General features: G+C 35.0%; 1 protein-coding gene across 1 annotated transcript in view; it reads right to left on the bottom strand.

Moving 5' to 3' along the window:
* The window catches only part of MFSD14B (major facilitator superfamily domain containing 14B), a gene marked incomplete at its 3' end in the record, with an annotated part of 78,858 nt that overhangs the window by 26,571 nt on the left and 38,735 nt on the right, over positions 1 to 13,552 (bottom strand). Inside the window, exon 3 of the mRNA XM_079706463.1 lies at positions 5,638 to 5,700. Coding sequence (XP_079562589.1) covers positions 5,638 to 5,700 — 63 coding nt within the window. The remainder of the gene's footprint in view (positions 1 to 5,637; positions 5,701 to 13,552) is intronic.

Below are 13,552 nucleotides of genomic sequence, written 5' to 3'. Positions count from 1 at the left end.
CTTGTCTTCTTTGTAAGGCATATAACGTATGATGCACAGTATCTTCTTTGCTTTGGAAAATTGTCATATGCCTTTTTAAGTTTGGATCAGCTTCCAACATTTATCCTTTGTGCTTTCAGTATCATGCAATATCATCTCTGAGAGCTCTTTTATTTTATTTTTTTAAACATCTTTATTGGAGTATAATTGCTTTACAATAGTGTGTTAGCTTCTGCTTTATAACAAAGTGAATCAGTTATACATATACATATGGCCCCATATCTCTTCCCTCGTGCGTCTCCCTCCCTCCCACCCTCCCTATCCCACCCCTCTAGGTGGTCACAAAGCACCGAGCTGATCTCCCTGTGTTATGTGGCTGCTTCCCACTAGCTAGCTATTTTATGTTTGGTAGTGTATATAAGTCCAAGCTTTTTGCTGGCATCACTTCCTCTGGGACATCTTTATCCTTTTCGTCACAACCATTTTCCTCATTTATGCTGATAAGTTTATCTTCACTAAGTTACTTTGGCTACACATCTAGAGTCTCTCCAACCAGCTGGTTCTTCTATAATTCCTCTGAGGTTCTATATGAATCCCACTTCCAGCATTATCACTATTTATTTCTTTACTGCATTCTCATCCTTGTTGGCCAATTCCTTCTTTCGATGACCCATTTTTGTAAACTGTCATGTGGGTTTATCACTGGATCAAGGAGGCAACACAATGGCATGTTTTGTTGTATGTGCATGAACTAAGATGCACAGTGACCGGTCACCAACACTTTTAAATGCCGTGACTGGTTATGATGTGCATCTGTTATTTATGTAGTGTTTTGTGAATTGAGGAGTTAGCAGCAGTTTGTATTTTATGCAGCTACTCACAGTTAATACACCATGGTAATGGAATTCTGAATTGTGCTGAACTGGGAGACTCATGTTATATAACCGAACTGTGGTAACTGAAATTTGTGCATATTGGAACATGCAAGAGGGGGCTGCCTGTATTTTATGTAGTTCTAATGTTATGGGGAAATTACTATGATATAATTAGTGACCGCTGATACAAGAAAAAAAAGATACACGGTTAAAGTCTCTGAGTAAGCTGGATCTTGACTATATAAAAATGCATAGAAAAAGACTGGAAAGAAATGTTATTTCAACAGTATTTACTTAGTGCCTACCATGTGCCAAGAACTGTTCTAGGTGCTGGGGACATCAATGAGCAAAGTGGACAAAAATCCATGTCTTTAAGAAACTTCCAGTCTAAAAGAGGAGGGGTGATGAGAACACATAATAATAAGATAAGATAAAGCAAAATATACAGCATGTCAGAGGTAAGATAATGCTTTGAAGAAAAAGCAGAGAAGGGGGATTGGGAGTGATGAGAACTGGACACATTATTCAAGATGGTAGTCCGTGAAGGCTTCACTGAAAAATGACATCTGGGTGAAGAGCTGAGGGGTTAAGGAGTGAAGCCTGCCAAAATCTGGGGAAAAGCAAGCAGAAAAAATAGCACCTGCAAAGCCCTCAGGCAAGCACTGGCTGAGGAAGCTGTGGCTGCAGCAAGGTCAGCAGGAAGTGGAGGAGAGAACAGCGATGACACCAAAGGAGAAAACAGGGTATGGGTGAGGTTGGTTAAGAAGAGTGCCACAAACTGGCTTATATTTTATCATGATCTCTACTGAATGGTGACCAGGTACTGTTTTGATTATAGTTCTATTGTGAAGGTAGGATCACAGAACTTGCTGATGGACTGGGTTTGGGATATGGAAGAGAAAGAAGACTGATTCCAGGAATTTTGGCGTAAGAATGGCATGACCAGTAACTGATATGAGGAAGACTTATGGGTTGGTCAGACTGGAGGGGAAGACCAGGATCTTAGTTTTGGAGCTGTTAACTTTGAGATACTTATTAGGCAAGGAAATAGAGATGTCAATTAGGCAACTGGATAGACAAGTTCCGGCCCAAGGTCTAAGAAGATATTTATTTGAGAGTTGAAAGTGAGTAAGTCTGACGATACCACCAAGGGAGTAAGTGTAGAGATAAAAGAAATTGTTGTCCATGGCTTCAGCCACCCATCTGTCAGAAGTCTAGGAGATGAGGAACATATATTACTTGTCAGAAACAGGGTTAAGTAAGAAGTTAATTTAAAAACAATTAAAAAAAACTCAAGTTACCATATGACCCAGCATTTCTACTCCTAAGTATGTACCTAGAATGAAGTAAAAACATATGTCCACATGAAAACCTGTACACAAATGTTCACAGAAGCATTACTCACAATAATCAAAAACTAGAAACAGGGGCTTCCCTGGTGGCGCAGTGGTTGGGAGTCTGCCTGCCGGTGCAGGGGACACGGGTTCGTGCCCCGGTCCAGGAGGATCCCACATGCTGCGGAGAGGCTGGGCCCGTGAGCCATGGCCGCTGGGCCTGCGCGTCCGGGACCTGTGCTCCACGGCGGGGGAGGCCACAGCAGTGAGAGGCCCACGTGCCACACACACACACACACAAAAACTAGAAACAACCCCAAATGTCTATTCACTGATAAATGGATAAACTGTGGTATATCCATATAGTAAAATATTATTTGGCCATAAAAAGAATGGAGTACTAATATGTGCTACAACACAGGTGAACCTTGAAAACATTATAAGTGAGGGAAGCCAGTCACAAAAGAACATACTGTATGACTCTATTTACATGAAATGTCCAGAACAGACAAATCTATAGAGACAAAAGGTAGATTTGTGCTTGCTTAACACTGAAGAGGTTGGGGGAAATGAGAAATGACTACTCATCAGTACAGAATTTCTTTCAGGGGCAATGAAAATGTTCTAAAATTGTGTGCTGATGACTACACAACTTTGTGAATATATTAAAAACCACTGAATGTATACTTTAAGTGGGTGACTTGCATGATAGGTGAATTATATCTCAATAAAGCTGCTGCAATAACCAAAACCAAAACCAAAAACAAACAAACAACTCCAAAACTAAAACTGGAGAATTCACAAAACAGAACTGGTTACTCTTGCATCCTTTATTGATGCTCACCCCAAATCTAAACCTTCTCTTCCATGCATTATGATAGTAAACTTACAAAGTAAAAGTTAACTGTAGAAAATCTACAGAGATAAACAAAATACATAAAGAAGAAAATTAAAAATCATCCATAAATCCACATACTTTCAAACTTCAGGTTTGAAATCATTTTCCCTCCTGCTTATTTACATTTATTTTGGTCAAAACACACTTGAAACCATACGGTATAGTTGTATATCCTTTTTGTTTCACACATTACATGGTGTTCTTCAAAAACATGTTCTTTATATGCCTGTATTACATTATATGGCTATACCACAACTTTTTTTTTTTTTTTTTTTTTGGATCACAGGCCCAGCCGCTCCGCGGCATGTGGGATCTTCTCAGACCGGGGCACGAACCCGTGTCCCCTGCATTGGCAGGCGGACTCTCAACCACTGCACCACCAGGGAAGCCCCCACACGTATTTATTCTTTTAATTTTAAGGCATTTAAAAAGTTTCTATGTTTACTATTACAAATAGCCCTTTACCCGAACCTCTGAATAACTCTATTTGATAAGAACAACTTTCTAGAAATGGAATTACTTTGTTAAAATATGTGAATATTTTTAACTCTTAAAATACTGCCTTCCAGAAGAGCTGTATTTATCCTGTCATCAACAGTGCACAGGGACCCAGTTTACCACAAACTGAACTAGTTCTTGTCAGTTTAAAATTTTTTCCAGTGTGTATGTAAAAATATTACCTCATTTAATTTGGGACTTACTGCTTATTAGTGATAAACTTATTTTCACACTGACATCTTTTGTAAACTGCCAAGTTACACCCTTCTTTGCCCTTCTGGGATATCAGTCATTTTCCTACGGTTTTACTTTGAGAGTGCTTTTATGTATTCCTCCTTTTATTACCAGTAACATTTTGTCATTTGTATTTTCAGTTTGATGATGGTGGCTTTGACTTACCAAAGTCAAAATATTGATGTAAATGACTCAGTTTTTTCCTTTATGAATTTTTTCTAAAAAAAGAAAATCTTTCCCCAAACTGGTAAGAAAAATGGTCACCAAGATTTCCTTCTAATAGTTTTTGCTTTTTATGTACTCTTCTTTGCAACATTTACTGAGTATTTAGCACGTGAATGAATGTACTATGTTAATAGCTTTATATCTACTAGCTCATTTAACCCTCATAATCACCCTACTAGAGGTTTTTTATCTTTCTCATTACTTCATAATGAAGGGGAGATTAAATTATATGACTAAGGCAACAGTTAATAATATGTAGACAGAGATTTAAAATTAAAGCAATCCAAAGCCATATTCATTCCACTGTGCACATATCCATATTAAGATATCTTAATAGAGCTGTGCTTTGCTGTTGGGTTCTCTTATTACATCCCCACTCCAGAAACAATAGCCAATTATTAAGTATATAACTCCCTACTTAAGTTCAATAAATTGAAGTTCAAGTCACTGAAGGTTAAATAAGTTCTTGTCCACGCCCTTGAATCAAATACTTTTTGTTCTATGGTTTTTTAGAATAATATTGTGGATGTCTCTAAGTGAAAGTGTAATAAGCATGCCACTTGGCTTTAGGGTGCAGACCTAACTGGTTTTATTTTGCAGAACCAGACTAAAACACATTTTATTAGCGCCACAAGACAAAAGAAAAAGATCCATGGTAACTTCCAAAAGAATCTACTGTAAGGATAAGCTTATGTTGTATTTTTAATCAATGCCCTCTCTCATTTATTTCGTTTTTCTTTTTATCATGTAGTTAAAAACTGCTCACAAACTGGTGCTTAAATGAACACACACCAGATTCTTGATAATATTCCTCCACTCAATGAGTATTAAAAACTTCTTGTTTTATTTTGTTTAAATTGCCCTGGCTTACTTATGTTATTATTGTAAGCATTCTCAAAATGCTTTTTGAAAATAGGCAAAGAATAAATAGTATTTATTACAATTAATGCTGCTCAAAGCTATGAATTCAGCAAATTACTAGGGTATAATTTTAAGTGTGTTGTTCAGCACAAAGTAAAATTATGTAGGTTGATATTATCTAAGTTGAAAAGGGCAAATTAGATGCTATACCCATATACTTTACTACAAATTGCGACCGGAACATAACATATTTTAACCCCTTATTTATAAGCTTTTCTGACAAATATCACACTAAATTTAAACAATGAATTAAGGCTAATTAAGTCAAGTAGTTGAGAGCTCAGAAAGTTATGGCTAGAACACCAGCCTTGCCAAAAGACTATACATCCAACTAAATCCTGATTGCTCCTCTTCTTCAATCTCAAAGTCTATCTCAAAAGAAGATATTAATACTTGCCCATTTTATTCTGTTGATACAGCAATTAAAAGTTCACATAATTATACCCTTCATATACTGCTCTGTACATGCTAATAAAAATAAAGTACTGTTCTTACCAGTGCCTTATGGATTTGGGTTATATTTTATTTTGACTTTGATCATCCAGCTAAAATTCTGATTTATAGAATTTACTAATGGTAACCACTTCCCTATGTTCCATTTAAACTTCCAGAGTTAAACTACTAAGGGTTCCTGGCTTTGGTTCACTGTGAACCACACAGAAATTGTTCTTACCTTTACACCTTGAATGAGACCATTCATGAGGAATGTGTGTTGAGGAAATGTTTCATGCAGAACCTACAAAAAGCAAACAAACATCAAGACAAATTCAAAAACAAATTAAAGGGAATGATTTCTGCCTCTGTTAATGGCAGGCTAGGTAAACAAAATAAACCCTGGAATGAAAAAAATTTAAGTAACAATGACTTATGAAAAGGTAACAAGATCGTGAGGCAGAAATCTAAATAAAGCAGTAACCTAAAAAGGTTATGCCCAGGGCTTCCCTGGTGGCGCAGTGGTTGAGAGTCCGCCTGCCGATGCAGGGGACGCGGGTTCGTGCCCCGGTCTGGGAAGATCCCACATGCCGCGGAGCGGCTGGGCCCGTGAGCCATGGCCGCTGAGCCTGCGCGTCCGGAGCCTGTGCTCCGCAAGGGGAGAGGCCACAACAGTGAGAGGCCCGCCTACAGCAAAAAAAAAAAAAAAAAAAAAAAAAAAAAAAAAAAAAAAAAAAAAAAAAAAAAAAAAAAAAAAGGTTATGCCCAACATTCAGTTGCTTTTGCTACAAAAGCATTTGTAGCAAAAATAAACTGTTAACTTGGCTACCCCCTCAACCACCTACAATTTTAAGTATGTACTACAAGCAGCTATACAAACTCAGGTATGAACCTGCAGCCCAGCTTCATGTCACCTAGGAAGTCCAGGAAACCTCAAGCCTTAAATTTGGATTACAGTGATCCAGACTGGCAGCACCTCCAGATGTCTAGAAGAAAAATATCTAAAATCATTTCTGAAAAGGTCATCACCTAGGCTTCAAATCAACCATATGTGTATTTTTCAAATATAATGACAAGCACATAATCAAAGGTAATCAGATACAAAAGTAAATAAGACATCATGAACAGCAACAAGCAAACAAAACTACAAAACAGAAACAGACTCTCAAACCTCACATTTTGGGATTACTCAACAGACTTTAAAATTAGCATGTTTACTTTGTTGCAAGATATATAAAATAAGCTTGAAACTTTGTAGCAGATTAAAAGAACAAAAAGAAATTCTAGAAGAGAAAAAATGCATTAACTTTAAATTAGAAACTCAATGCTTGAAACTTTGTAGCAGATTAAAAGAACAAAAAGAAATTCTAGAAGAGAAAAAAATGCATTAATTTTAAATTAGAAACTCAATGGATATGTTTAACAAGATTAGACACAGCTTAAAGAGAATAACTGAACCGAAAAGTAGGTCAAAAGAAGTCATCCAGAATGCAGCACAGAGAGGCAAAAAGACAGAATATAAGAGAAAAAGTAAGAGACACAGAGGGTCCAATAAGAAAGTCTGACAATTAAACTTGTCCAGTAATGAGAATGAGGCAGAGACAATATTTCAGGAGCCAATGGCTGAGAATGTACTAGAACCAATGACAGACATCAATGCAGAGATTAAAGCAGCCTAACAACTTTTAAGCAGTATAAAAAGAAATCCACATTCACAATTAAAATTATAGAGAACCAAAGAAAAATTCCTATAAACAGCCAGAGAAATACAGATTGCTTTCAAAAGAACAACAGTTAGACTGTTTCATAATTGTAACAACTGAACCCAGACAAGGAGCATGCTATTCTATCATCAATATAATGAGAAAAACAAAACAAATGCCAACCTAAAATTCTATACCCAGTTAAAATGTCCTTTGAGGACAAAGGCAAATATAACATTATTGACCTAGAAAAAACTAGGTTACTAATGTACAGTAATGAGTTTACTAACTTATAGACCCCCATTAATAAAATATAAAAAATATACTTCCAGGAGAAGGAAAATAATCCAGATGTAATTAAGGTTCAAGATGCAAAACAGAATAAAGAGCAAAGAAAATGGTAAATATAAATGAACAGGGATGCTACAAAACAAAAATAATGGGTCTTGTTGGTTTTATTTTCAATTATACAGAATTAAAATACTTAATAATATTAGCATAAATGAGGTAAATGACTATAAAGTGTTAAATTCATTTACCTCATTTATGCTAATATTATCCTAGATGAGAGTAAAGATATTAATATTAGACTTCTATAAGTTTGCATGTAATGCCATGGTAACCAAAAATGACAGGAATAGAGCAGAATACTTCTAACATAATAGGAGAAAAATTAGCCTAACTATTCAATGCAAAAGAAGGCAAAAAGGAATAAAACAACAACTGAGAACTGTGGTACACAGAACAAAATAATGAGGTAACTGAATTCACACAGACTTAACACACCAGTTAAAAGGCAAAAAGTATACTACTCTAAAACCAAATTTTAGACAGAAACTGAACCACAGCATTTGGAACCATAGGATCTCTTATACATTGCTGGTAGAAATCTAAATTAGTATAATGACTTTGCAAAACAATTTAGCAAAGTCTGGTTAAACTGAACTTTTGAATACCTATGATCCAGCAGTGTTTAACCACCAAAGAAAATCAAGCACGTGAACACCAGAACATGTACAAGAATGTTTATAGCAGCACTGTATAGACAATGGAACAACTGGAAACAAATGTTCACTACCAGGAGAACAGAAAAACAACTTGTGTTAAAAGTACATAATAGAAAAAAAAAGCTTGAAGCCCCAGAAGACAACATGAACATTATACATGTTATATACCCTTTTTTAGAAGTTCAAAAATAGCCAGAATTAAATAACATAGATATATCTTTGTGTGTTTATATAGATATAATAATGTGAGCTAGAACTAGAAAATAATCAAGTAAATGATAAATAAATTCAGAATTGTGGTTGTCTTTGTGGGGGAGGCAGGGAAAGAGATAGGAAAAGAGGATACAGATAGAAATAAATTGTTGTTGGGTTATGCATGGGTTCACAGGTGTTCCAAACATCCTTAAAAAATATGTTATAGGAATAAATTTTAAAAACAAAGAAGGATAAAACATAAAATAAGGGGGGATGAATGTTTCATTCCATGAGTGAAACAATGAAATCTATGTATCATGAACAAAGAGTTATGATTAATCTAATTCTATGCACCTGAAGTCCTATGAATTATAAAAAAGGGGGGCAGGATAGAGCAACTGTATTCTAACTTTAGACAGTTTATCTCCACAGGTTCTTCAAAAAATGAAATTAAAATGTATCCATAGAAAAATTACTTCCAATCTATCCCCTAACACATAATTTTTAAGGTTTAGAAAAAATTTGTCATCTAAGCTAGTGGCATTTGAACTCTACTTTCTGTACTGAAAAAACAGAAAAGTAAATGAAGGCCACCAAATATCTCAAGCAGAAAATCATCAAAGTTTTCAGAAAAATCTTCCCTAAATAACAAATTTCACAGGATACAGAAATTTTCTTTAAAGAAAAAGGAATACAATATTAGAACTGTTTAATAATTTGTCATATGTACTACCGAAATATGGTACAATAGCAAAACACCAGAGTCAGTATATTTTTAAAAAAGTTTCTCTGATCCTGGGTGTGCCAGTTATTTATCCATTGTCTCTTAGCCCCACTTTTTCCCTATTATACTCTGTCAGACCAAGGCTGAGAGCTTACAGATATTTTTCAAATTCCCCTTGCCCATGGATTTCCTCAGTTTTTGCCAGTGGGAAACAATAGGGTTGGGGTAGTGCTGGTGAACACTACACCAATAACTTCAGAGCTGTCTTCATTCTGTCAAAGGGGCAGCAATGCTTCTCCTCTGCTGCCCCCAGCTTCATCCTCACCCTACAGACCTCTGACCTCCCCTAAAACAATTCTACACTCAACATGACCCAAACATGCATTCACTTATGAAGGTGATGTAATCTAGGAATAACAGATAACCTCTTTAATTTGGCAAAACCATAGCCATGTATGAATGACAGAACTTGGATTTACTGAACTGCACATTAAAATAAAGATCTAATGGAATTTCTGGCAGTACGACAGACTGTTTCTGGGTAATAGAGCCATGATGCAGGAAGTTCCTCTAAAAATTTTCAATCTGTGTTTTTTTAAAACTTTCCTACTTTTTCCTATTTAAAAAAAAGACAAAGAAATAGTAAAGTTTTATTAAACAAGTAAAACAAAACAAGTCAATAAATTTTTTTTTACAAAGCTAAGGACTAAACCTTCACAAAATAAAGCAGCTGAAAAGAGCAAAATTCCAAACTTATGATAAATTCAAAAAAATTAAAAATAAAGTATATAAATAATTGTACTACAAAACACAATAACTGTTACCATAATAAAGTAAACCTAATGATAAAAAGTATATTAAATATCTCAGATAATATCAAAGCTTTCATTTTAAATATCTTTCTATACAAAAAACTTCAAGAAAGATATTACCTTTTTTCTTGAGAAGGAATACAGTAAACATAAAATACAATGGCATTTGCTTACCACTTAAAAAAAAAATTTAGAAACTTCAGAGAACTGAATTGACTTCCAGTACAATGAAGCTAATAAATATCTGTGTGTGTATATATATATTACATTCAAACATACACATACATACAGCTGTTCTCCACTTCTACCTAAAGTATCACTGATATGACTGAAAAAACATGAAACTAATTTATAGCATTCACTATTTACTTGGAAGAATAGTGCAACACTTCTGGATGATACAGAGCAGATGGGAAAATGCTGACAATGAACCCTAAACGAGTTGAAGAAAATAGTCACATGTTCAGGTGAAAAAGATCTTTGAAGTAAATTTTTCAGAATCCAAGGGGAAAAAAAAAAACAGAACTGGAGGAGGAGGAAGAACATCCATAACTGAATAGGTCATTAAAAGGTTACAAAATAAGCCCCTGGTATCTTGCTCTCAAAGCTGCTGACCTCTATATTTGTCCCCAAGATAACAATCACAAGCATAGTGCTCTGAAGTGGGGCTTCTAAGTGGGATACGTGCAGAACTGAATTGGGGGTGGGATTCAAAACTTATAGTTTCCCAGGTCACTTATGGCTGCCAAGAGTGCCACAAAGCCTTACAATCACTTGAGAAACTACTTCAGTACTATAGAGGAAATCCCAGAGCACCCAGACTTCCAGAGCTCCTACAAGCAGTGCTTGCATTTGGTACTACAGAACAGGGATTTCCACCTGGGCTGGAGAATGACACTCTATAAGCTACCTGAGGTGTCTAGACCATGGGTGGCAAATTGGTAAAATGATATGCTTTCTGACTCATATTTTCCAAAGTGAGCTGGCTGTCATGTGTAGATTTCAGGAAATTTCACCAAACTCCATATGATTTTCTAGCATTTCATAGGAAGTCAGAAGATTTCAAAACATGGGGCCTGAACTGCCATGTCACCGACTGGCTAAGTAGATAGTGGCTGCTGCAGTAGAAAGAGCATGTATTCCACCGATAACACCAACCCATTCTCACCCCCACTTCTCACATTTACTACACTTGCGTAGCCCCAGAAGACGTTTGTTTTCACAATCCCTGACCTACCCCCTCATTTGTAAATACAAATATGTATAAAATTCAACAAAAGAATTTGAGAAAAACGACTGGAAGGCACAAAAAAGAACATAGAAAGGAAAAGATAATCTACCTCACTGCCAAATAACCAAATCATGGTAGGAAACAGAAGCTTTAAAACAAGTATAAGTGTCCTCCAAAAGATTCAAGAGTATGCCACATGCATTAAAAACAATGTGTTACACAAGGACCAGCACCGAACAAAGCAAAACAAAACAAGTAAGGCAAGTCTTCAAGAACTGATTAGAAGATAATATAGAAAGAGGAAGAAGAGCACCAGAATGGAAATATATCAGGGTAAATCTAACTGAATACTGACTGTATAAAATATAACAATGTATTATATTGTTTAAAAAATATATAATTTAGTTGCACAACAATAATGGAGGTAGAAGAGAAACACATCTCTCTCAACAGATGGCAGAACAGGTAGACAAAAACTTCAGTGATTATATAAAAGGCATCAAACATAATTAACTCAAAATAGTTAACACATATAAAACACTATTCCAACCACAAAATACTTGCTCTCTTCAGATCACATGGAACATTTATCAGAATTAACCATATACTAGAATATAAAGCAAACTTCAACAAATTTCAAAGAATCGAAACAATTCATCACAATATGTTCTCTAATAATGCAAGCTAGAAAAATCCCAAATGTTTAGAAATTAGACAATACACTTCCAATAATCCGTGATTCAAAGAAGTTATAAGAAATATTAGAAAAAAGAATGAACTAAATGCTTTGTGACCGCCTGGAGGGGTGGGATAGGGAGGGTGGGAGGGAGACGCAAAAGGGAGGGGATATGGGAACATATGTATATGTATAACTGATTAAATTTGTTATAAAGCAAAAAATAATTTAAAAAAAAACATGATGAGGACATTACAAGAAAAGCAAATTACACTCCAATCTCTACTGTGCCCATAATTGCAAAGACACGAACAAAATACTAGTAAATCATATCCAGTGATAGCTTTTAAAGTTATATATTTCTCATAACTAAGTGGAATTTACTACAAGAATACAAGGGTGGCTTAATATTCAAAAATCAATATAACTGACCACATTACCAGAATAAAGGGGAAAATCTAATTATCTGGTTATATGCAGAAACTTCATCTGATAAAAGTTAACACCCATTCATTTTAACAATAAGCAAAACAGGAACAGAAGGGAACTTCCTTTCTCTGATAACGAGTGTCTATAAAAACAATCTACAGCAAATGTCATACTTAGTGGTGAATTTTAGAATATCATATCAGTTATGAGATAAGGAAACCCGCTATGACTGCTTCTATTCAACCCTACACTGGATGTCATAATCAATACAACAAAGAAAGAAAAAGAAATAAAAATAAAAAGGATTGGAATGAGTTAAAAACTGTCATTATTCACAAAAGATATGAATGTGTAGAAAACCTACAGATAAGCTATAAGGATTAATAAGTAAATCTAGCAAAATCACTAAACACAAGGTCAGGGCACAAAAACAAGTTGTTTTATGTACCATCAACAATTAGAAAATTAACCTTTAAAACTACATTATTTACTATAGCATCAAAACCCAAATACCTAGGAATAAATCTCGTGAAAAATTCATGCACTGAGAAATGTAAAATATTATTCAGAGAAAGTTTTAAAGACTGGATAAAAGGAGAATATACCATGTAGATTAGAAGACTCAATAGTATAAAGATGTCAGTTCTCCCTCAATTAATCTGTAGTAATGCAATCACTATCAAAATTCCCAGCAAGTTATTTTGTGAATATTAAAGAGCTGACTACAAAATGTATATGGATATAGAAAAGGCCTACAACAGCCAAGGCAATCTTGAGGAAGAAGAACCAAGTTATGAAAGTTATATAAGATATCAAGATATTGCTATGGAAATCAACACAGCATAGTATCGACACAGGATACACACACAAATAGAATACAAAACCTAGAAACAAATCCATATGAATATGACTGCCTGCTTTATGACAAAGTTGACACATACAGTGGGGAAAGATTTTTTTAAATAAATGATGCTGGTTCAACTATATATTAATATGAACCAAAATGAATCTTGACCACTATAAAATACAGTGATTTTTTTCTAGATGTATGGTAGATCTGTGTGTGTAAAATAAACCAATAATGCTCTGGGGAAGAAGAAAGTGTCTTTAGCAAGATTTTAAGAAAGCAACCAAACATAAGAAAAACATCAGTTAACTGAACTATGTAAAGATTATGAACTACTGTTCATAAAAAGACACTATTAAGAGAGTGAAAAGGCAATCCAAGGAAGGAAAAGAAATATGATCAGATATTCACATGGCAAATAAATATACATAAAGGAGGTTAACTTCATTGATCATTAGGAGGATGCAAATTAAGGCCACACTGTACCCATCAGAATGACTAAAATGAAATACCAACTGTGGGTGAAGATGTA

This window comes from Hyperoodon ampullatus, assembly GCF_949752795.1.
Source record: "Hyperoodon ampullatus genome assembly, chromosome: 6".
Taxonomy (NCBI): domain Eukaryota; kingdom Metazoa; phylum Chordata; class Mammalia; order Artiodactyla; family Ziphiidae; genus Hyperoodon; species Hyperoodon ampullatus.
The sequence above is the reverse complement of the archived record's forward strand: the minus strand, read 5'-3'. Positions and strand labels throughout refer to the sequence as shown.